Genomic DNA, 24,651 nt, shown 5'->3' with positions numbered 1-24,651 from the left:
CTCACGAGGGCTGGCCACGTGAGCGGTCTGCCCAACTCTTACAGCCGTGTCGCACAGCCAGTTACAGTCTGCTCTTTTGATTCATGTTCAGTGGGGTTCTGAGGCTCTTCCCAAAATCTCGCTGTTTTCCTGTTGCACTTTCTTGAGACAAGCATGCAAATGCTTCTGATCAAGAAAATCCCAGCTATGACTGAAAAGTAGCTGCCATAAATTAAAAACTAGAGGGAAAAAGGAAAAAAAAAAAAAAAAAAAAGCAGAAAAATTGATGAAAAACACATGGTTGAGAAACACTGCTTCTCCTGAAAACAGACACAGTTTTGTTTACCTGTGTTCTGGCATAGTTTCAATGTTTGAACTTTTTGCTTTGTCATTAAGCGAAATCTTAGCTTTTCCAGAAAGCAGTGCTATGAAGAATGGAGAACTGCCACGTTGTTCCCAATCCTTATGCTTCCTATTAAACATCAGAGGGAGGAAGGGATAGGAACAGGATTTTTTTTTTTTTATATTATTGTGAAATGTAGAGACAGCATGTCCATTACTCACACTGTAATGAATCATGCAAGTGAAGAGTCCAAGTTTGTCCTTTTCCTGCTCTTACTCGCACATTTCACTGGGATCACCACACTGGGTTCAGTAAATGTAATACGAATTTGAATCAGTATTTCCAATAACAGTGGCCTATTTATGAAGTCTGTTTATGAAGTCTGTGGGTGTTCCTGTCCTTAATCTTCAAGACCTAATCTTTAATCTTTCGTTTAATCTTTCATTTATCCAAGTAACTTCTGTTATCTCCATGGAGAACATTTGGATAGTTTTAATTTTCTTCATATCCATGGGAGCAGGAAGTTGCCTCAGCTTCCTGGATGCCAACTGAGATAATGCAGAAGTTGGTAAATTTCAACTGACTGTCACGAATGGAATTGGTCTGATTGAAGTTATGGACACTGATGTGGGAGAGGGTATCCCATGCCAAATTGAATGACCAAGCCACGGGTAATGAGACATTATTCATCTTGAGATATCGATCAGGTTTACTCTTGAGCTGCAATTAGAAGGCAAGTGTCCTTGAACTGAAGTAATTTCAATAATCCATGCTGTCTCAAGGTCTTGAGGTCCCCTGACAGTGTGGGATTATGTTGATTCAACATCTGAGAACCAGCCTAATTTTTTGGGCAGAGGATGTTATTCAATGCCCTATGAATTAGCAAAAGCTAGGTATCAGGGCCTACTTATTGAAGGTGTGGAGTCATCGCCTTTAAAAAGTTGTTTCTCATCATTAAATATCTTAAAAGCCGCACTAAAAGGCAAATAGGAAGGCTAACACCAGATATGCTGCCTTGATTTCTATAGAAGAAAGGGAATTACATTATCCTTTGCATTATAATTTCTTTTTGTAAACTTCTGAAGATGAATTGGCTGAATAATGAAAGGGAAGCAAGTTAACAAGCACATACCTGAGTCACGATGTCCAGTCCCAGGCCTCTTGAGTCCACAGCAACTACTGTAAGGATGGTCTGAATCACCATTGCAATGAAGTTATTCAGCCCAAACATCAAAGCGTAACGCTCCATGCTCAGGTTGACTGCGATCTGGAACCTATGGTGAGATGGGCAGGTGCTGAGGTTTCACCCAGCATGCAGCTCAGCACCAAGCAGCTGTGTGCTCTTTCCTCCTCCCCAGGTAGGATGGGGGAGAGAATCAGGGGGGAAAAATTAGAACTCACAGGTTGAGACAGAGACTATTCGTTAAGGCAAGAAAGAGAAATAATGGCCATGGTAACAGTTATATCTTCTAACCAGTTTTTCTGATGTAAATCTTGTTTTGGCAACAGACTTTCATAGCAATATTTACCTCCCAAGTTTCTATCTGAACAAATATCCCTGCAGAATGCTTTGAATTTTCGCAGCTTTCTGATGCATTCTGATGATTTTTTCTGTAGAATATGTTAAAGAAGTTCAGGTGTGATCCATTATAATGTACTAAAAATCCACCTAAATATAAGTGGAAAGTTTAATTGACTTTGTTAAAGATGAGTATTGCTTTGTCATGTCCTGTACTTTTATCTCTATTTTTTTTCAGTTGACTGCATCATTACGGGTTTTGACACAAAAGTGCATTTGCTATTTGTTAAAGAAGTAGTATGGTAAAAATTTTATGCTAAAAACAAGCTATCAATACAATAAATGGTGTAATAAAAATGTTTTACATATATTATATTTTCAGTTTCTGACAACAAAATAACTTGATCTCATTAGATGTCTTGTTTGAGTTTAAATGCCCCATACTCTTTTATTTCATGTTTACACTGTAATATCATTGAGGATTATATATATCAGCAAAGTCTGATATATATAAGGGGATTTTAGAAGATGGTTTTCCAAGATGGTTGTGCTGTCCCTGTGGTTCACTTTGCATCTCCTGTGCCAGCATATGTGCAAGGGGAAAGTAACTTATGCTTTGCTGTTATGGCCTTTAGTAGTAAATATACCTTATACTATGTTTAACTTCTGCATAGGCAATTGTTGAGCGCTCTTTTAATAGCTTTTCTTTATGTTTGTTTAGAAGGATACTTAGAACATAAGCAGACACTTAAGTGTCCTTGTCTTCACCTGAACACCCACATCTCGTACTAGATGAGAGTAAAAAGAGGGATGCCCAAAGTAAACTTAAAGTATTGTAAGTATTATGTAAGTCATGGTAGCTGTGAGCGTTAATACTTACGTTGCTATTGTTATAAGGAGCATATAGCTTGCCTTGAAAATTAGGTAGCTGGCATAGCACACCCAGATATTGGTAATAAAGTGCATGAGAAATAAAGAAACAGCATCCATTATGGAGAAGATTCCTAATGCCAGTTCTCCAAATAGGTCCCAGTTCATTTTCATATATGCTACCGTGAAAGATGCTACAGAGCCTAGAAAATACAAAGTAATAAGAAAGAAGCAAACATCACATCTGTTACATTGCCTGTATCACTAAGGCTTGCCACCCTCACCTACAAAAAGGCAGCATTGAATAATGAAGTAGACTAGTTCTGAAATTGGGCAGATGACTGGTTGTTTTTAGACAATAGTTTGAAGTATCTGCCATTCTTTTCTTTGTGTTTTATTCCACTTCTTGGATAAGCTGTGTAAGGATTCATTATTTGCATGTAGGCAGCATGCACTTCTAGGAAGAGATTTCTGAATGCTGTTTGGAGCTTGAGGAACAATTCTCCTAGTTTCTATGAGCTTACACTACAGACAAGCTAGCAAGCTGTTTCCTCGTAGGTCAATGGTTTAGGTCTGTGCAGCCCAATAAGGAGCTAAGATACCCAAAAAAGGAGGACTTTTGTAAAATATCAATGAATATACTCAGGAAAAAAAAAAAAAAAAAAGAGAATGGGGAGGTGCTATTTGATTTTAGTGGGTTTCCTACAAAAACACACCTATTTTGAAGGTAAGCCATCCAGATGACCATCTTATGGGATCTCATACAATTTAAAAACCTCTGCAATGAGAAAAGTAAGCATTGCCATGAGAAGTTTTCCTCATGGAATAGGCACCATAGGAGTTAAGTGTTTTCAGTGCATCATTCAGTTGGTCTACATTAGCTGCTTACCTCCATATTAGAGTAATTTTTGAACTTAGAAGTATTTGGTTCTCCTTAATGACAGTAAGGGTAGTGAAAGGCCAGTTAACAATGAATATATATCTAAATTTTCTGTTGCATCACAGCCCAATTACTTCTACTGCAGCACAATATGAATGTGAAATGCTGCCAAGTCGAAGTGGTATCCTCTTACGTTGCCTTTGGATAACGTTACTCTGCTTGTGCAGTGTGGACATCTGCTCCCACTGCAAGAGTAATTGTTAACAACAGTACCATTGCGAACTGAGTAATCACTTTTTCCTGTGAATCTCCGTATCTTGAAATGACTGAAATTCTTTGCTTCTTGCTGTGCAAGAACATTTCACTAGAGACAGCTCTTAATGAGAGGTATATGCTCTTTGTGTGTAAAATATTTATGGAAAACTCATCTTTATGCTATTGCTATGGGAACAGTAGCGCTACTTGGTTGGCATCGAGGCTGTGGAGAGAATAGAAAACAAAACTCAAAACCCTGTCAAAAGAGGCAAGTGTGCCTTCAAATGAATGTAAGATGCATGGGATTTATGCTCTCTGCATACTAGTAGGATAAAGTTTGTTGCCCCAGTCATATAGAACAACAGCTTTGCTCACATTTGTGCTATTCTGTACATCAAAGAACAACTTTTTGAATGCACAACTTGTATACTGCTTTCCTGCAGCATTTGCAATGAAAAAGAACAAAAAAGATGTTCTAAAGTAAAACTTTAGATGCCACCTTTGATTGATTCTTAGAATGTAACTTACTCAGGAATGTTGCCACTGCTTCAACAGCTCCATTGTACACTGCAGAGCTGTGAGATGGGGCTCGGAAGTCCCACAGCACTTGGATGTAGTTCACAACTTGGTTAAAGCCTGCTGTAGCCAAAGCCCACCACAGGGACCAGTAAAGCAGCTTCCTAGAGCTGTAGCAATCCTTCAGGTCCTTGCCCAGCTGCACCAGTACTCTCAGCACGTGGTGCTGGGGCTCGGGCTGCTGCGCCTGCTGCGCTGGAGTCGCTCCCGTGTCAGCAGCTGCGCAGTCCTTGTCCGCTTGGCAGCTCAATGACGTGTTGGAACTGAGCCCAGCCACAACTTTGTCTGGTTGTGGGAGGGTTTCTGAGGGGCCTTTCCTATGGAAGAACATGCTCTTTTGAGGCATTGGGAGGAGAAAGGAGCACACAAAGGCCAGGGACACGGAAGCCAGAGTAATGGCATTGAGGTGAAAGTAGGATACGTCTGCTAAGGAAACCAGGAGCTGTCCCAGCACAGCAGCAAGGGTGGCTGCAACGAGAGTGATACTCCTGCAATAGCTCGTCACTCTCTGATAGCGATCAGCGCTGACGACGCTGTAGATGTAGGCGTAGTAGGCAACCTCGGTGGCTGTCACCATCCCGTAGGAGAATTCCATCACCTGCATGGCCACCAGCCCCTGTGCAAAGAGGAGCAGGAGCCACGTGACAATGAAGCTGATGCCCTGGAGGAGGAGGATGGGCTTGTAGCGCACGTAGTCAGTAATCAGGAAGACAGGGACAAGGAGCGCGAGGTAGGAGTATGTCCAAACTGGGAAAACCTGGTTGGTAACCTGGAAGTGAAGAAGATATCTTATTCTTCTTGGTGAAAATAAGTTCATTTATTTAAATTGATTTATAGAAGGGATGAAAAAGATGTCATATATAGAAACTGTGTTCTGAAGCATCAAAGGTCTATTAAACAGAGTACTGAATCTTAAGTTTTACAAACCCTGTTTATGTGTATTTCAGATCTTTTTCATTTATGCCACCTGCAAACTGTAACCTGCCAAGACCGTTTAAAATTTTGTGTAAAGTTCCACATTTCATTTTGTGAACACAAAAAGCAGAGAAAATCATACCTCATCTATTGTCAAGTTTTTATCTGGTCCAGTTAGGTAAGGGGTTAGAAAAGGTTCTGATGGCTTCATCATGTAGAAGAATCCATAGAGGCAGAGGATCAGGGTGGGAAAAGTCCAGGTATTGCTTTTCTTATTCTTCCAGCAGCCCATGGCAAAGCTGGGGAGGAGATTTCTTAGCTGACACTGCCCAAAACACAAAGATGTTTTGTCATTCAATATATTTTCTGGTTTCTTGTGCTAAGTAGTGTTCTTTAAATGTTGGCATCTGGAATACATCTTTCTTAGCTCAAAAGTGAAAAGCTTTCTCTACATACCTCTGCTGTTTCTCTGTTGACAGTGTATGAAGATTTGCAAGATCTGTAAATGAGAGACAAATTACACTATCGTTCATTCTGTACTGAGCAAGCTAACCACAGAAAAAGCTTTCCTAGATGAAGATAGCTGAGTACTGCGATTCTTTGACATCATGGCTGATCTCAACCAAGCACCTTACTGAATAATAAGCTTATTTTGTAATCACTGTTTTTTCTCCGTGCCCCCTCCCCCCTCCTCCAGAGATGTTTGGCTTTGCTGTTATGGAGAACCGGAGCCCAGAAGGTCAGTCACTAACAAATATAGCAGTTAAAGTGAAATGAAGCAGATATTTCAGCTCTTTTCTCTAGTTGAGACTTAAGGAATAAATTAAACCTTGTTGCAACTGTGCTGGACAGAGCCAGAGAAATGAGAATGGGTATGATGTAGGAGCATGCAGAGGAAATGAGTACAGTGTAAGTTACATTCCATATTCATGTTGATCTAGATAATATCAGGAATCTAAACTTATGCAGTCTATCTTTTGGAGCCCTCTGTATGGTTCCTATTTCTAGATGCTATTTCTGTTGCTCTGTTTCCGATGTCATCTCTGTTATTCTTCCTAACAACTTTTTTCAGGCAAAATATTGTCTTCGTCTTAAAATAGAAGTATTTTGTGGGCACCGTTTTCCTCAGAAATTAAGATTAAAAAAAAGATAAAAATGAGGAAGGCTTCTTCCAAACCAAATGAAAATGTTTGTGCATGTGTCGACAGTGTCACTCCAGGCTGGCTGGGTGGAGGATCCTCTCATAGGGTACAGAAGTTGCCTGGTGTATGAAATGTAAAGAATGAGGTAGCAAGCATTTTACATCTTGTATAACTTCATATCATGACTTCAGATTTTCCTAATGATGAGCATAGAAACAGTGCAAATCAAGCAGAATTGGAATTATTTCATTTTATGCGAAACTTCTGCATAAATGTTGCAGGATTTACAGCAGAAATTACAGCTGTATGTCAGCTCTATAGTGTGAACCACTAGAGGGCAAGATGACCCCAGCAAAGAAATAATGTCTCAAGAAAAATTCGCGATACATCCATAGAATTCAAGGAAAGGCATTTCTGCCCCTTCTTCATTCCCTGCTGTTGGAGTTGCCTGTGCTGTGAACGTGGATTTGGCAAGGATGACTTTGGGCTCTGCCTAAACTGGTCACCAAAACATCCTCCTACTCTTCTTGAATAACCTTTAATGCCTTACAGCACTCTGACACCGCATGCATGCTTTATGTGGCACACAAAGACTCTGAGACAGGCATCAGAAAGAGGGGCTGAAAAGCATTTCTTGCACTTCAATGCAGAGCATCAACAGAGGTTAGTTCTGTGACTTACCCAGTTTGTATCTTTTTCTTTTTCAAACTAGATCCTCAGGTTAAATATGCCTGTCTCTTTTAGGTCCTGCTGGGTTTGTTCTATACCCAGTAGGCCATACGGAGTGAAAGTGTGGCAGATTTCATGGACCCTTCTAAACATCCCACGTCTTCAGATGTGAGTGGGACATGGGCAGACTTCTGGGGACTGCTGCATTTCCTGGGACTCAATGCTGTGACCTGCCTTCTGACACTGGCCATTTGTGGTAAGGTTCTAGCATCTCGTGCAGCAATCTCTGTTTTGAGCTGTGTACAAAGAAATCTTCAGGTGCACCCTGGTGTGAGCATCCTTCCTTCCCCAGCACAGCAGGTTTACTATTGGAGGAACCTTTGCATGACTAACAGATACTTCAGGTGAGAAGTTTCCCCCCTCGATTTAACAGATGTGCAGAGCCAGGAAGTGCTAGGAGCTTGTGGGGAGCAGGAGGTGAGTACCTCTCTCTTTGCAGCAGTATGCACACTCACCTTGCACCCCAGAATCACAAAGAGCTCTGCTGCTGTCCCAGCTTGGCTCTGCCAGCCACTGATACCGTTGCTCCTTTCTGCACTCATAATCACAAACCTCTGAGAGATCAAAATCTGTGTGTTCATGCTTAAGACAGAGAGAACAGACTTGCTCTCATTTATTCACACCTGATGATCAATTTATCTTTTATAACTCTTGGTTTTTTTGAGTTTTGGAGAGTTGATGAAAATCTTTGGTGTGCAGCCACAGAAAAACCACCTGTTTCTTGTTTTCCCAGTACACTCCATCATTTCTTATTTGGTACCAGGGCCACCAGCCCTTCTCCTATGTGGCTTGGCCCTTCAGTTCCCCACCAAAGTGCTCTCCTCCCCTCCATCTTTCTTTCATCACTGTTGGATTTCTGATTTCAAAGCTCATATATAATCATACCTTGTGTGCTTGAGCCCCTCCTTTCTTGTTTCCACACGAAAGGTCCCCTTTTGGGATCTACAGTCTTCAGCTGTCCTCTGTGAATTGCAGCTTCTGGATTCTATTTGGCTTCCTTGCTTGTCCTGTTCTAGTAGTTCAACTTGTTCTGAGGACACCACCTCTGAGAACACTTCCCACTGGCTCACTTTCAACATCCTTAAAGGAACAGAACAGATAATCCTGGCCTTTTCTTGCCCAAAGGCAGCAGAAAATTGACACTGAAAATATGGTTTGATGGTTGACTGAATGAAAAGCAAATAGCACCAATCCTCTCCCCAAAGATTTTCCTCTTTATCTGTTCCAAATGTTTAACAAAGACAGCACCAGAGCAGTCGCTCTTACTCACATGTTGCTAGAGTGCACATTCCCATCTGCACCACACAGGGTAGTGGCTGCTGGTAGCAGTGCGGGATGGAACTGAGAGCTTTGTCATTCATCATTGTTCTGTGTCACTGGGAGTTTCATTCTTCTCATTGGCAAGACTTTAGTGGTGGCATACTGATGTGTTTGCATAAGGAAGGCCTGGAGCTCTTGTTAGAACATGCTAGCAAAGTAGCCCGGAGTATGTAAAAGTTTTGTGATGAGTTTTTGTAATGACAAGGTAAACGTAAGCTGGTTGTGGAGCAATGCTTTAGCTCCTCTTTTGTATACTGTGCTGTGCCAGGAGTGTTTTATCCTCCTTAGTTTTCTCTTATTAGGTAGAGGAAAATTAACTTTATTGTCTTCAGCTTTGTGAAATATAAGTCACCGCTGGATTTTCTTTAGTTGCATTTTCTTTGGTGAATTAAATGTAACAAGTCAAAACCCTTCTGTTCATGAAAGGCTGGGAAAGTACCACCTGAATTACAATAGATGTCCCATTGGGAGTCCTGCCAAGTCCTTATAGGGAGTATGGCATGCTTGTTTGCATTGCAGTGATCGGCACTGCAGCTCTCCGGATTGCTTCCTGTCTTAAGAAAACTGTCAGACTCTGGGAAGCTTAGAAATAGTGGGGTGTTAGAAATTTTTTTCTCCGGCACAAAGGAAATTTGTTCCATTGCAGCACTTAGCTGAGGCATGAAAAGTGATATAGTCCAAAGGAGCCAGAGGGCAGAAATGGAAAGCAAACATCTTCTAGCTTGTGAAGGTGTCTGCTGTTACAGTTCTCTGCAAAATGAATCATTTAGAAGTTCTATGTGAACTTTAAGGCATCTTCCCCTTTTGATTTTGTATGGGGTCTATTTTTCCTCTGCCCCAGAGACAGTACGTCCATCAGCTCTTTCACTGTCATGGAAACCATCAGTGTTTCTAGGAAGAACAGCAGTTTGATGGTATTTCTGGATAAATGATCCCAGTCAGACATGTGGTCAAATTTCTGCTTCAACTGCCAAGCTATCTTTCACCATCACTTTGATTGTTGGTGTGGTTCACGAGTTGGCTTTGAGCTCTTCAGTTCTGAAAGAAAAAAAGATTGAAACACATATTTCTCTGTGGCTAATATGAAAATTTTGTTTAATTCTCTCTTGATATGAACCACATGTTATTCATATGAGTGAAAGATCACTTTCATGAAGTACCAAGTGCAGTAAAAATTACGGCCTATTTTCTCAACAGGGTCAACCCCAATTTACTCCTGTAAAAGCTGTGAGCTCCACATGACCAACTAGTGAGCCAGCCAAGGTCCATGGGTGTCAACGGTTTATGGGCTGGTCCGGCCCAGTTCCGTGACCAGCAGGGCGGAGGGATCTGCGGATCCGCGCCTCTGGGAAAGGGGAAGCAGGGGACCCCAAAATACTTGAAAACAACAGCACTGATCTGAGGTGAAACAAATGATTTTACTAAATATAGTATTAGTAAAATACAATGAGAGAGAGAGAGAGAGAGTCTGTTTGAATTGTATAGACCTCACCACAATGCTGGGGTGAGAAGTGCAGTCCAGTTGAGTGACTGAAGTACAGACGGCGAAGCGCAGGCGGCGAAGCGCAGGCGGCGAAGCGCAGACAGCGAAGCGCAGACAGCGAAGAGCAGGCGAAGAAGAAGGATCAGGTGACCTTGCTTGGAGTTATATCCCCTTGCTGACCGCAAAGTCTCCTGGGGAAAAGTAGTTCTTCTCCGACGGACGAACATTCGGCAGATATCAAACCCCACCCCCAATGCATTACATGATGTTGTGGTGTGGAATACTGATGACCAAAAATCATAAAACCATGACACATGGGTTGGCTTGGGTCTGAAGAAATGTTCATTAGTCTCTGGAAATAGAGCTTGTGCCAACTCTCACTGATCTCTGACAGAAAGTAAAACCTCTTTCCATTTCAGTGCAGTAATTGTTTGAGTCTGCAACTAAAGAGGAAAAGAAAATAATACTAATTTTTTAAAAAGTCATGCTTTTAGTAGATCAGGAAAGAACAAAATTATCTATTCATCTTCACCTTGAGAATTTAGAGGGAATTTTGGTCATTCATGGATGTGTTCTGTATGAAAAAAAGTCTCCTGGAATTATCTCTATTTGATGGCTGGACCTGAGAACTTTGCCATCCTATTTGTGTTTTTGTTTGTTTTTGTTTTCCTTTTTTGTTTGTTTGCTTTGTAATGATATACAATTTAATTCAGTGAACAGTTTAAGTGGTGTTTTAGAAATCCATTGCATGGTTTCTTCATCTTTGGTTAAGTAGCACAAAGGAAATGATATTTTAGGTCAAGCAAATCTCATCTGAGTTGGTTAATACTTTTAGTGACTAATGGTGACTTGCTGTGGATTGCCACAGAGATGGGAGGAAAAACCTGAGAGAATTTATTAGCAACTTCCCATGTTGAAAGATCACTTTCTGAGGCGTGTTCCTTTGTAGGCTTGACCTGTTTATCCTACAAACCTCCCACTTGTGGCAGTTTACCTTTGTCCTGTTGTCATGGAAGGATATCTCGTTTCAGAGTAAAAATTTACATTTACTCAACTCCGATAGGAAGTTTCAGCACCTCTGCTCTACTTTTTTTTTTTCCCCTCAAAGTGCATCTCATGCTATAGGCACTGTGGAAGAATTTGAATCATTGTGACTGCCCAAGTCCTACTGGAAAAACACGTGTTGTGTCTAGACAAGTGCACATAGCTAGCTGGATGTTTCATTTAATGTTAAGCCTCTAATGACATTTGAGAAATTACATATGCATCATTTTAGATTCTAGAGTAGTAGATTCTTCTAATAGATTCTTTTAACACTTTGATTCCTTGCCAGCTCAGAAGGGTTTGGATAGCAGTAACCAAACACTTGTAGTTGGACAAATATTAGGTAGGCATTTTTGTCCCAGGTGAGAGTGTAAACATTGTTGTGTCAGAGGCAGCAGTTGTAGTTTATGCTTTATGCTGGCAGTATGGCTACCATTTGCAGGACCCTCAGTGCAAACATGAAGCATAAAAAGGACCATTCTCTGATCTGCGGAAGTATAGATTTAAAAAGTCCAGGCAAAAACATTCTTGTTAAGCACAGTTCATTTGGATTAGCAGATTTCTGTCAAGTCCAGAGTGCTTGGTTTAGAATGTCTTGTGTTTGAGCAGAATTTCTGGCTCTAGTTCTTGCAGAATGATCTCTTGTTGTTTCCAGGAGACCCTGAAGCTTGTCAGCAATCCTGTGTGGCTAGGAAAAGCACGTTCCTTACAATGCCAGCCATGGGCCTCAGCAAAAAAGCCCTGTGGCAGGTAACAGGAGCAGTCCAGTGGGGTGGCTAGGGTCATCCAGACCAGATTTTGGAAATAACAAGTACATTATGCTTGAAGCCGACAAGGGGGGGCCTCATAGGAGAGGACAAAGACCTTGGCAAATGTTTATTAAAGGAACTTAAAGCAACACTGTTCTTGCCAGGGCCCTAAAACACCTCTCACAGAAATCAAGAGTTGAAGAGCTAAGGTCCAGAAGGTGTTTAAAAGGCATAGGGCAGATAAGCAAGGTGATTGTGTTATACAAAAGAATCTGGAAAAGTCACAGTGGAAGGACCTAGAGCTGTGGCTTCCTTGGGAAAAGTGTAGGACAGGGAAGCCCGAGCTAGCTGTTTTAGGCAACCATGGTTTAAATCTCCCCTTAGGAAAGTCCCCATAATGTACCTGCTTAGTGCTGAAAAGCTACACTGATTTCAACACTTGAGAAGCCCTGTGTCCACGGCCACTCTGCTAACACCCTTGACAGAGCCATTAAATGGTATTAACTAACATATATGCAATTTATTTGTGCTTTTTTTCCCCTAGTTTAGCAATCCAAAGCAAACAGGTGTTACTGGAAAGTTTTATGCTTGTCTTCATGTTATACGTAACAAAATCCTGATTGTGTCAAACATGTACTTAGCAGCCTGGAGAGATGGAATGCTCTAAATGTCAAGTCTGGTATAATCTTCAGTCAGGGAGTTCAAGGTCAGCCCAAAACTTTACCACTTCACATTATTTGGTTCTTCCTTCTCTCCTTTTATTATGTCAGTTCAAGAAAAGAACCACAGACTGCTAGAGAAAAGTTCCCTTCAGATTTTATAAAATATTCTCTTCTAATTTTTAGACAAACCTGTATTGGTTTCACCTGATTCATGAGCAGATTCAGCTTACCTGGAGTTGTGTTTCTAATAAGATTAATTATCTTTTTTTTTTTTTTTGCCTGTCTCTATTCTTCTCTACAAATCTGGAAAATGTCACACCTCTCTCCTTCATCATCACCAAGGGTAATGACACTTTTTTCTATCTTTATGAATTGAATATTTTTGAATGCATTAAATACTTCAAAATATTTTTAAGTGCAAACTCACATTTGTTAATACTGGAAAGCAACTTGATGTTCAGGCTGTGGATTTTGGCTCCAACTACTCTCTCCTTATCCAGATCATTGCATTCTGTACATTTCTGGAATATTCTCAACCATGCAACATTACTGGAAAAGCACTGACAAACATGCAAAGTTGAAGTAAGATGACTCCTGTACAAAAAGATTGCTGTGTGTGTTTTCCAGGATGTTATAAGATAGTAAATCGCACTCACTTTTTGTAAGCTATTTCCTTTTTGTTTGCAAATGACACAGCTTTCCCAAACCATTCTGGGTAATATATTCTGTGTCCTCTTAAGTGATTTCTTTCTTCCTTACATTTGTAGAAGTTAGGCAGAAAAAAAGCAGTTCTTGACTTCTTTAGTGTTCAGAAACATTAGTTGTAATGTTTTCTTTGATTGTACCTGAATTTTTTAGATTCCTTTCTTCCTTCATAAATTAGAAGGAAGATGGAGTTGTACTGCAGCAAATTTAATGTAACCAACAGCTCAGATTGGTAGGAAGCTTTTTTTTTAGGGGGGGAGGGAGGGTGGAGGGTTGGAGTGGGGTGGAGGCTGGCTATTTTTCATCCATCATTCCAATTTTCTTTTTTGCCTTCAACTTTCAGAGGTCTACATCTGTGAAAAGGTGATTGAATACCAAAAGGGACTATAGGACAGAATAACATTGTTTTGAACTAGAGAGATCTTCCTATAGAATGCCAGATATTCAGCTTTTGGTCCTGTAGTAAGAAGCAGCAGGCAAACAGCACCTTGATAAATCAAATCATACCATTCTCTTCATAGCTTACACTCTCATAAGATCAGAGGTTCATTTCTTCCAACAGGCATATGATTTGCCTGTGAGTGCATCAAACCATTTTCATTCAGTATTATTTGTAAACTGTTCCTAACAAGGAGTAACACATACTTAGTGAAAGCTGGTTTCTTCCTTCATACAAGGATTTCTGTCATACAGTCATGCAATTGCTAAACATAATGAAATCACTGTTGCATCACAGTGACATTAGAGAGACTGAACAAGTTATGTGTGGAACTTTTGTGCTTGGGATTTATTGTATATTTCATCACTGAAATTATGCAATGTCTAAATCTCCTGTTCTGGCTCTGCTCATGTGTTCCTTTGAACTAGTGCCTTCTCCTGCCCTTTGCTGTGTTTTAAGCAATTGGAAATTACAGAAGGGAGTTTCCTGTTTAGTTCTCCTTTTCCTGGTTCATCAACCGTGTTGCTATAATTATTCATTTTCAGCAGTCTATCCAAGGACAGTAGTATATATTAAAATACCTCTTTGTGTAAACAGCTAAGAATGGAAGTTTTAGTAAATTGCCAGTCAATTAAAAATTATCAATATAATTCTAATTTTAGACAACAGGTGAAGATATAGGCAGGATCTAACATTACTGTAGGTAAAAGATGTTTTATTCAATTCTATTTGCTATTAGACCTAAGCCCATATAACAATGACTGTAAGCTGTAGCATACTAACCAGTGATTTATAAAATCCCTCTTCTGTGTTAATATTAAGGGTAGTTAACGGTATGCTTTAGGCCTTGCACTTGTCTGACTTCTAGAATCTCATAGCAGAACCACTTAGTCAAACAGGTTACAATTGTGGGCCCGCATTTTCAAAACATTTCAAGCTGTTTTCCAAATCATGAGCAGTTCTAAATTCCCCATGTGTATGCAGCTACACACATGCATGACTTTGCATGAAAACACACATAGTCTCATTTTCAGAATTCATATGTACTTGGGGAAATTAGATCTGCTTCCGTGCTGTTCAGTTCCACTGCGCTGTGATGGGGAGAGTGATGGGGCACGCTTGTCCTCTAGAAATAATTTCCCTTTTTCCACTGGCACAGGAATGTTTATCAAAGTTCAATTCTCAAGTCACTTCAGAATTTCAGAGCATGGTGTTGTGGGTAAAAGCCCTTTGGCATAAAAGAAGCAGCATGTGACGTGGACACAACAGTCTCATGATGCAGGAAAGAGGGGACATGAAGGCAGTGGCTTTGCAGCCAGAGCCTGAGAGCTGTCTTCCCAGATCTTGTATTTTACTGTCCTCAAACTGCTCAGAACTGCTGTTTTCCCAGTATTACCTTGGAAAAGTTGCTATTTTCCCTGTTGTTTCTGCTCTTTTTAGAGCTCTAACTGAACTGCTTTGCAGCTTCAGCATCTAGTCTGCCTTCACATCATCTTTTAAAAGGCATACAGTAGGAATGTGGTGTGCTTCCCTAACTTTCTTTCTGGTCCCTGGAACAAAAGCAGAGGAATTTTAAGAGGTTGAAAACCTTGTGGATTTATGCTTTGGCATTTGGTTCTACTGCAAGCTTATCAACATGGAGAGAGGAGGGTTTGTGAAAGGATCTAAGGAGGGAAAATAGTAGGGGAGAAAGCCAAGAAACTTTTAACAAAAGAAATGTCAGAAAGAAACAAGGTAGGAAACAAAGAAGAAAAGGACAGTCCTAGCAGAAATGTCAGGAGGTAAAAAAATAATAATAAGGTGGGCTTGACTACAGTTTGGGGAGGAACTCAAACAAAAGATCATGCTTAGGACAGGGTTGTGGCCAGTTAAGTTTTAAGGTATTCAGACTGAGCTTTCACATCCCCTCCTGAACAGCCTGTCCCAGTGCCTCATCACCATCGCTGTGAAGATGCTTTTTCCACTGTGGGATACAAATTTCCCTTCTCCCAGCCTGTGGCCGTTGCCTCTTGTGCTTTGCCAAAGACACTTCTGGGCACAGCCCTGCCCACACAGCTGCGGCCTCCCCCAAGATGGCGCACCTCACTGAGGCAGCAAGGTGTGGCACGGGTGCAGGGAGTGCTGCTGGCCTGCATTCCTCACGTGAGGAATTCCTCCCCTTTACCGTCAGGCTGCCTGTGCAGCCCCCAAACTACATCAGTGTTGGGACATTAAATGCATTGGTTTGGGGCCTGTGCTGGCCACCCACAGCTAGATGTCTAGCAGACCTTTAGTGTCTGCATTGGAGCTTGCTACTCATGTTTCCATTTTCTTTGAAGATGTAAAACTTACCAGTTTATTTTTCCTTTGTCTTTTTTTTTTTTTTTTCCCCTTCCCTATGATTATGTTGTAAATGTGAAGACAGATAAGATATGGTTATGAGCTAGGTAAGTCGGGACTTGCCAGGCAGCTTTCTTCAGCCATTTGCGTTGCAACTTTTGTTGATTTTTAACTACACTGTGCAAATAAATCGAGTATAAACTAAGTACTAAAAGGACCTGAGTCTGAGGCCCTTATGATGACTTTTGTTTTAACCTCGATCCAATTTCTTTAATCAGATGAACTCTGAGGTAAAAGGAGTACACCCATGGCACAGCAGCCATCTGTGACACGAGGCACAGCACCAGCAAAGGGCTCTGATAGCAACTGGAGGCGGGATGGAAACTGCCCAAGGACAGGAGCTGAGCATTAGCTGTGTTACATCACTGCTCCAGTATGCTCCAAACTGCTTGTACTTAATTCGGAGTAGGTAGGGGGGTCAAAGCTGTGGTGAGAGAACTCTGACAGATGGATCTTCCTTTTCAGAAAAAAGTTTTACAAGTAATTTTTTTTTAGCTTACTGCTTGCTTAGTGCAAATCTACGGATGAGAAAATGTTTCAGCAATCTTACAATTCTCTTTCCGAGGCAGGTGGAGTGTTTCCTAGTTTCCATGCTAGAGTGAAACAGGAGTGTGGGAACAGAGGAATGAGGCTTGATAACCCAATGCCTAATTTTCATATCTTATTGACAGATGGTGTGACTTCCTGCTTTAAAAAAAAAAATAAAAAAATTACAGGCTTTCACTGGACAACCATTTGGAAAAAAAAAAGTGGGGATGATAGAGAATCCTTCATTGCCAACTTGACACTTCTTAGTATCTGTTAGTTTTGAAATAAGTTATTCATGTTTAACTATTATATTTAAGGAAAATAAAAAGCTGTCATGTCATTTCAGTTTTATCATTCTGGTTAGGCATTTTGTTGCATTGTCTAGTGCTGACAGCTAGTGCATAGAACAGATCAAGAGGCATACTGAGAGCATGGTGATTTCAGCAGTTATGTGTTTACATGGCATTCTACCATGATACATAAAGCAGTTTTATAGAGCAGTACGGGATATTTATTGCCTTTTTTCCTGTCCCTTGACCAATGGCAGTGGCACTGAGCATGAGCATTTCTAACTTATGTGAGACGTGTGCAGCAAGGCACGTGCCATAGCTTCCCTGAGTTCTGGCCATAGTACGGAGAAATGGATTTATCTGAATATAAATCTGTTCTAAAGTTGAATTTTATTTATCTCTAAAATTTTACATTTTTAGGAATAACATGAATGTACACTTTGTGAGAGGTACTGACAGTCTATGAAGAAGAGAAGGTATATAATTCTGAACAAACTATGTCTGCATCCTTGAGCTCTAACTTAAGAGAAGCCACTTGAAGCTCAGCTTAGCCCATAACTACCTGGAGCTGGTAGCAGCTTCTGTGTATTCCACAGGATGTGGCCTGCAGTCATCACATTCCTTTCACATGGGTCACTAAATGGCACCAGGAATAGCACAATCTTCAGTTCCAGCTCAGAGTGTACTATATGGGTTTTTCCCGATCCACATGAGGCACTTTAAAGTTTGTGTGTTTTGGCTGAATGTTCAGGAGTAATCAATACTTGAGTGCAGTTTGGCCTGGGGAGGCAAGAAGATACAACTGTGACTTGTGAAATAGTGTTGATGCATTTGAAACAGTACAGGCTATTTCCAGAGGGATAGCTCAGATGTGTAACAAATGGGCAGAAAGTGATGACAGTGAGTATATGGTAGAAGAAACTGTAAACAAACCCATTTCCAAGCATCCTCAATGAAGCCCAAGAAATTTTGCAATCTAGAGCTCAAAAAGCAGTCATCTGGAAGGTCTGATGTTACTGTGTTGGCCATCCAGTAAGTACTAATTTAGTCCTTTGGCATCTTTAAGGATAGTCACTCAGTTTCTAAGAGTATACCGTAACAAGATGAACCCTTTTGGACTAGGCCCACCTCCTTCTGCGCCCAGGTTGGGTTTATCAAACTAGGGCACAGAAAAGACACAGCTTCTCTAAATAATATTTGGTTACCTACATTTTACTTTCTTCATTTCACAACCCACACTCCTACCCCTAAAAATATATGTTTCACCCACAGAACCATTACCTCACAACCTTTTATTTCCTCCTCTTCTGGGTTGAATCTTATAACCTACTTTAAAAAAAAAAAAAAAAAAAAAAAAAAAAGTCCCCAGCATGCTGCTATCTCTGGTTATAGCACCAGGAAGAAGCACTCAGGTTGTATTGGGCATGATGGAATTTGCCGTGGGGAAACCCAGTGATGATAGCGGAACCCGCCCGCATATGAATTCCCATGGCTCTGGCAGCTGCTTTATAAGCAGGTGGAGAAGTGTTGAGGCTGGCAGCACAGGCAGGTGGCGAAGGAGCACTCATTGGAGCACAGCTGCTGCTTGGAGTGAAAATGCCTATCTTCCACACCAAGAGTTTGATTTTGGTTTCTCTGCTGGGGCTGCTGTTGCTGCTGCTGTGCAGTACCTCCCAGGGTGAGTGAGCTTGGGCGCTCTGTCTCAGGATGCGGTTCTTGTGCTACTTTGCACTATGCCAGCTGTGCTAGAGTGTGCATGTTAGCAGCAGTATGAGGGAGAGGGGGATTAATTCAGTAAAGCATACAGCCTAATCCAACTTTTCTGTCGAAGGGGAGCTAGATAGTTAGGAAACTGAAAAACAAATAACCTAGGAAGCATGGCAACGTGGTCCAAGTGGGTCTTATTGACATGCCTGTTTTTCTGTTCCAGCACAAAGCAACCAAGATTGCTGTCTGTCATATACCAAAGCCCGTCTGCCTCGGAAGGTCATTAAGGGCTTTACTGAACAGCTCTCTGGTGAAGTCTGTGATATTGATGCCATCATGTAAGTTGCTTTTCAGAAGATCCTGTTTTGTTGTTTTGTTTTTTTTCTGGCAGTCATATACTAACCTTAGGAAGGCTGCTGGGGTAGGAACAATGATCTGAATTGTAGAAATGTGATTTCTCAATAGACAGGGACCAGTAACTCATGGGATAGCCATAAAATCATTCTACATAATTAGTTTGTTGAAGAATCACTGTGCAGGCAAGGATGTCCTTGACCCTCTACCTGAGGTACCTTGCCAACACAGAATGTTTCCTTGACAGAATCCTGCATAAATCATGTAACAAACTCAAGTGAGACATCTCAATTCACAGAGATCAGAATTTTTTCCTTGATGTTTTAGCCCTCCTAAATGTTTATCTGACATCTTAGCATGACAGGAAATATTCTTTTCAGTCTCACAGGATATTTCTTGTATGTAGCAAAGTTCTTGGTCTCAATAATTACAACAAATTGATCACAATTTTATGTTACAAGAAACAGATGAAGCTTTTTTATGTAAGCTTAATTGGAACAATACTACATTGTTCATGTAGTATTGAAGGCATTGTGGAAAATCCCTTATCAAACCAATGTTTTCTAAAGCAGGTGCTATTGTTCATTACACAGAGTAACTATGATACATGTTTTTGATTAAATGCAGCTTCAGAGTATTTCTTATCAATGATTTCTAATGTGTATTTACCAATCTCCTTATCATCATTTCTTTCCCAGTTTTCACACCAACAAGGGACTGAAAGCCTGTGTAAATCCTAAGGAAGACTGGGTGAAGAAGCATCTTCTTTTCCTGAGGTATGGATCTAAATATCTAAATAGTACTAGGCTGAAAACAGAGCACATATAGAAGTCTTTCTCTTGCATCTCCACATTTCCTGAAGGCTGCTTCTGATGGCAGTTATGAACTCAGCCTTTCCACCTCCTGTCATACGTGGTTGTTCCTATTTAGAGTTCTCACAGAGATGGTCATACCATGTGTCTCTTCTTCTATATGAGCTATTCTCTCAGTAGGTGCTATAGCTTGTAGAGAGAAACCTGTAATTGATCTGTGGCTGAGGTGATAATTTGAGTGCAATTTCTTGTTACTTTCCACAGCCAGAAGCTCAAGAGGATGTCAATGTGATACAGTTTCCAGCAGGGAACTAAACGCAGATGTGGCTGAAGAACCACTGGGTTCAACCTTTTGGTTGATGTTGTCATGTTGTACACTGTTGTGTGCTTACTCACCACTATCTCTGGCTTCTTTGGAACCGTTGAACTTCTGGCGTTGATTCATATTGCATCGCTGTTTTGCTTGAATTAAGCATTCTGTTGAAGTTTCTGGGTTTACTTATACGACACGATTACTATTTAGTAAAGACTTCATTAAGCTATTGTACAGAGCATGAATTGTATTAGGCTTATTGCATAGTACTGTTATGTTGCTCGGCATTTGTAAATCTTTGTAAAGGTTATTTATTCTGTTTATTTTTTTACTTCTTGGCACTATCTTGTGCCAGAATTTTCCTTTTAACTGGAGTTAGCATGATAGTACCTTTTAGGCTATTGTTTTAAAAAGTGCTTGTGGGGAAAAAAAAAAATGGAAACTGGAGTTAACAATAAATGTTAAAAACTGCACTGTGTGGTAAGGTGTGTTTTTTTTTTTTTTTTTTTTTTTTTGTCATTAGAAGAGGTGATGAGTTCACCTTGAGTAATTATTTTAACAGGTGCTCAAGAGCAAAGGAGTTTATTTCAAGTATATTCACATCTGTTAAAGCCTCTGCTCACCTCGCTCTGTTTGCAATGTGGGTAGCTATGAAATCCATAGTACACAACTCCTTCCACTTCTCTGGGGAGCGGCTGTGTATGAAGATTAACACAAAGACCCATTTTTAGTTCAATCTCACATTACTGAGACTTGAGGGAATTTCTTTTACTGATTTGTTCAGGAGAAACCTTACATCAGTAAGCTTCTACCTAATTCACTGGCAAGGCTTGTGATTACAGTAAGAGTCTCCTCTCAACTTAGTCATCTCTAGAGGAGAAATTTGCAGTGCTTTCTTCCCCTTTGTGTTTCCTCATGTTAGCATAATGAAATATTCTTGGTGTCTGCAGCCACTAACACACTGTAAATGATGCATGACAAAAGTAAAGGATCTTCAAGGAGTTGGTAGGATGTGGGGCCAGGTAAATGGGGGAGACTACTCAGCTCTGTTGCTGCTATTACGTGGCTCACACAGACTTCAGGTACGTGATCTTTCAATGTCTAAAGGCTCTGAGCAACCTGATCTAGCTGTAGGTGTTCCTGTTCATTGAAGGGGAGTTACACTAGACGCCCGTTAAGGGTCCCTTCCAACTCAAATGATTCTATGATTCCATGACCAGGTAGGCTGTGCAACTGTACTCAATGTCAGTACCAATGTTTTGCAGATAAATCTATGCCTTGGCCTTTGGTACATTTAGTCATAGAGATGGAAACATTAATTTACATTTCATTTAAATTTTAAGTTTAAAATTATTTTTCAGCTTCTCTCTCAAGGACACAGAGGTGGTTTGTATGGTGTTAATGAATGTAAGGCTGTTCATTTTGCTTTTAAAATCTGACGGGGCTTATGCAATCTGCTTCTGGACCTACAAATCTGGAAACTAGCGATTCTCTGTGGGTAAAGCACTGTGATTAATTTGCTTTATTCTCCAGCAGGTGGATTCCATATTCCTTACATTAAGAATATCAGGTAAGAACCTATCACCCTCCCAGATAAGCAATTATCCAGCATGTTGCCTGGGAATTCCCAGGACTTTTTGATAGGGCTGAGGCAAACCACAGAGCTCTGCCCCACTCCTGCAAGCTCTGGGGTGGGCTCTCATTCAGGCTCAAAATGCTCATGAGCTGAATTACAGACTGGGAAATGGTGTAGGCACAATAAATGGGCTCGTGTTAAAGTGTCAGAATTCAAGGTTTTTCAGAGACTATCTTGGGAATAGGTTTGTCTCCCACTTCATTGCAAAGCAACTGTGTTTGCTACCTGTTCTGCACGCAGCAAAATGCCTCCTCTGGTTCTCGTCAGTTACATAGAGCAGCTGTCAGCCGAACCGTGACAATATTGCTACTGTGTAAGTTTCTAATTTGAAGAAAGCAGTATAACCAACATTGATTAGTATTGCCTAATGCATGAATGACTGCATTTGAATCTGTTCCAGTTCTGGATACGGATCTTTTTGTAGTTAATGGGAAAAACTGTTTAAATATTATACTGTCATATCTATTATAGTCCTTTGAAATTATCTCAGGGAAAAAATGCATGTAGAAAAATGTATCCAGTGAGGATTAGTATGAATCTTAGTATGCATCTTTATCTGCCACTGCATATTATGTGTTTACAGATGCTGAAAAAAACAGTATACGTTAATGAGAGGCAGCAGAGATGCTGATGACAACAATAGCTTAGTGTTGTGTGGACAGTGATTCTTTTCTGAAGGAGTATCAATCATTCTGATTTCATTTTGCTGTTTAAACATAAATCCTATTGCATTTCATGTGTTGGGCAAGTACTAACAAGTTGTTTGTTCAACTACTGTTCAGTTGATTGTGGCTCCTAATGATTAATTTTTTGTTGTTTCTCACTTTTTTTCCTGCTGTCTGCACAAAGTGGAGGTCATAACACATGTGTGAGTTCAAATTAAATAGTAAGTATGTTTTTCTTAGCCTGAGGTTAGCATGATTTCAGGTACATTATCTCACTGAAAATCAATCATTACTAGGTGTGCTTAGTGACAAATACACTTCTAGCTCTTTTGCAGGGGTGTTGACAATTGGTCAGTTACTTTCAATTACCAGCACCAACATGCCCTCATGTAATTGAACTTCTGAACAGGAATGCATTCTTCAGCTGTAATTTTATTGAGAAGTGGATTGGGGAACATATGAACCTAGAAAGGCTTTAGGCTTATGAAACTGCCATTTGATTGTAGTGGCATACTCCCAGCTGGATAAACACCAAAACAGTACAGGTGATTAATTGTAAAAAGTGTTCCGTGTGCTGATCTCAGCTGTGTAACACCCTGGAAGACTTATCTCAAATACCAAGCAACAAGCGACATCCCTTATCAAAATATGAATCATAAAAGCAGTTTTCAGATCAAAAGCAGTCACTACCTATGGCAAGTTTACTAATCAAATGTAGTCATATACATTTACACACATGCAAAAGTGTGTTTCTACATCTTTATTATTTTTGTGGTTCTCGGAGATGTCAGTTTTTGCTGTCCAGTGTGACAATCCTCTCTAAGGTTTTAAAATTGATGAATTTGTTCCTTGTACGTTGTGCAAGGAGTGCAGATAACTTCCTAAGAGTTGTCATGGTGCATTTCTCATGTAGCTACCATAAAATAAAGCTCTTAAGAGTCTTCTGTCAAAATAGTTTATTTTCACAGCTTTATTCAAAGATTGTGCAGTCTTAAATACATAATTAATGTAATGGAATCAGAATGTAGAATACGATTATCAAAAAGCAAATATATTGCAGGAAAAGCAGTGTTAAATACTAATATTAAATGGCATTAACAAACTTACAGCACCATTTCTCTAGTTTTCTTTACATTAATTCAGTTTATACTTCCAAAATAAAGTAACAATTTCATTTGTAAGTATCCATATTTACATTTCCATATTCCTGACACAGACTGTTCCAGTGTACTGGGTTTTCACATTAGCTCATCTCCTGAAGTATCTTGATTTACTTGAAATTCTCAGGCTTCACCTTTCTGAAAAGAGATATTTTTTCTTAGCACTCAGAATTACAGAGAAAGCCTTGGAAAACAAAAGATGAACAACTCAACTCGATATCCTACACATGCTTTTTGAGTAGTAGCTGTGGTTGCTGAAATTTAGAGGCGCAGTGTTATTGCCATATTTCTTGCAATGAGTACTGCTTTCAGTTACCAGAAATTATGATCTTGAGCCACTTTTTCAGTCAAAAAATTGCAGTCCTAATTCAAGTTGAAGATGTGTACATTCTTTTCTGTCTCGTTTATGTTCACTTGTCTGTTTGTTTTCTCCTTTACATCTTTACTGCCTGTGATGGATATAATGGCCCATAAACTCCAGAGATTTTCCTTGTTCAGGTGCTAACACGAACTGTTTCTTGTGCCATGGTGAATAAGAAGATACCCATGGTTATAATAAGATATCACATACGCTTTTATTTAGTTGGCAGTTTGAACGTTGTGAAGAAGACCTAACCTTGGTCAGACACACTTGTGGAAAGAAAGGAGGGGAAGCAGACAAATCAGTTCATGGCAATGGGAAGAGCGTGGTGCTTGGACTTCCCTGGTGAGAAAGCCTGAATGATAAGACCTGGTTAAAAGATGGTTCCGACATAAAGTAACTTAGGAAAAAAGATTCATTTAGACAGAAAGTAGGGGGGTTGTACCTTTAGTGAAGGTGTGTACCAAAATGCACGAATCAGAGCACAGTATTTCTCATTTCAGATTCAACCTTTAGGTACGTTTGTGATGCAGACTGTCTCCTGTGACTGTGTGGCCATGAGCCAAGGTGAAATAATTTTATGTGTAGGACAGTCTGGTACAATTTAATTTTAAATTTTATATCTTCTGGTATTTCCTGAAAGATAAAAATCAAAACACAGATGGCTATTGAAGGAACGTGGCTTGCAAGGAAATAAGCTATATACTAAGAACTCATATAACAAATGTTGAAATGACAGTGGAAATCATCATTAAGAGTCAAGGACAGAGGAACAACACAAATCTGTAAGATGCTCTGGATTCACACCTCAGAGAAATATGAAGGTGCCATGGATT

At 40.2% G+C, this 24,651-nt stretch overlaps 2 protein-coding genes across 2 annotated transcripts; one reads left to right on the top strand and one right to left on the bottom strand.

Annotated features, from left to right (window-relative positions):
• Positions 1-32: 32 nt before the first annotated feature.
• Positions 33-8,234, bottom strand: LOC125697341 (thiamine transporter 2-like). The gene is made up of 7 exons (XM_048954402.1): positions 8,094-8,234; positions 5,794-5,836; positions 5,480-5,662; positions 4,375-5,191; positions 2,722-2,914; positions 1,455-1,596; positions 33-218 (listed from the first exon to the last, which is right to left on the bottom strand). The coding sequence occupies exons 3-7, from the start codon at positions 5,627-5,629 to the stop codon at positions 39-41; spliced, it is 1,482 nt and encodes a 493-aa protein (XP_048810359.1). The 5' UTR covers positions 5,630-5,662; positions 5,794-5,836; positions 8,094-8,234; the 3' UTR covers positions 33-38.
• Positions 8,235-18,368: 10,134 nt separating this feature from the next.
• Positions 18,369-20,421, top strand: CCL20 (C-C motif chemokine ligand 20). The gene is made up of 4 exons (XM_048954404.1): positions 18,369-18,485; positions 18,738-18,852; positions 19,567-19,644; positions 19,945-20,421. The coding sequence occupies exons 1-4, from the start codon at positions 18,404-18,406 to the stop codon at positions 19,970-19,972; spliced, it is 303 nt and encodes a 100-aa protein (XP_048810361.1). The 5' UTR covers positions 18,369-18,403; the 3' UTR covers positions 19,973-20,421.
• Positions 20,422-24,651: the final 4,230 nt, after the last annotated feature.

This window comes from Lagopus muta, chromosome 9 (assembly GCF_023343835.1).
Source record: "Lagopus muta isolate bLagMut1 chromosome 9, bLagMut1 primary, whole genome shotgun sequence".
NCBI lineage: Eukaryota > Metazoa > Chordata > Aves > Galliformes > Phasianidae > Lagopus > Lagopus muta.
This window is presented reverse-complemented; position numbering and strand designations above follow the sequence as displayed.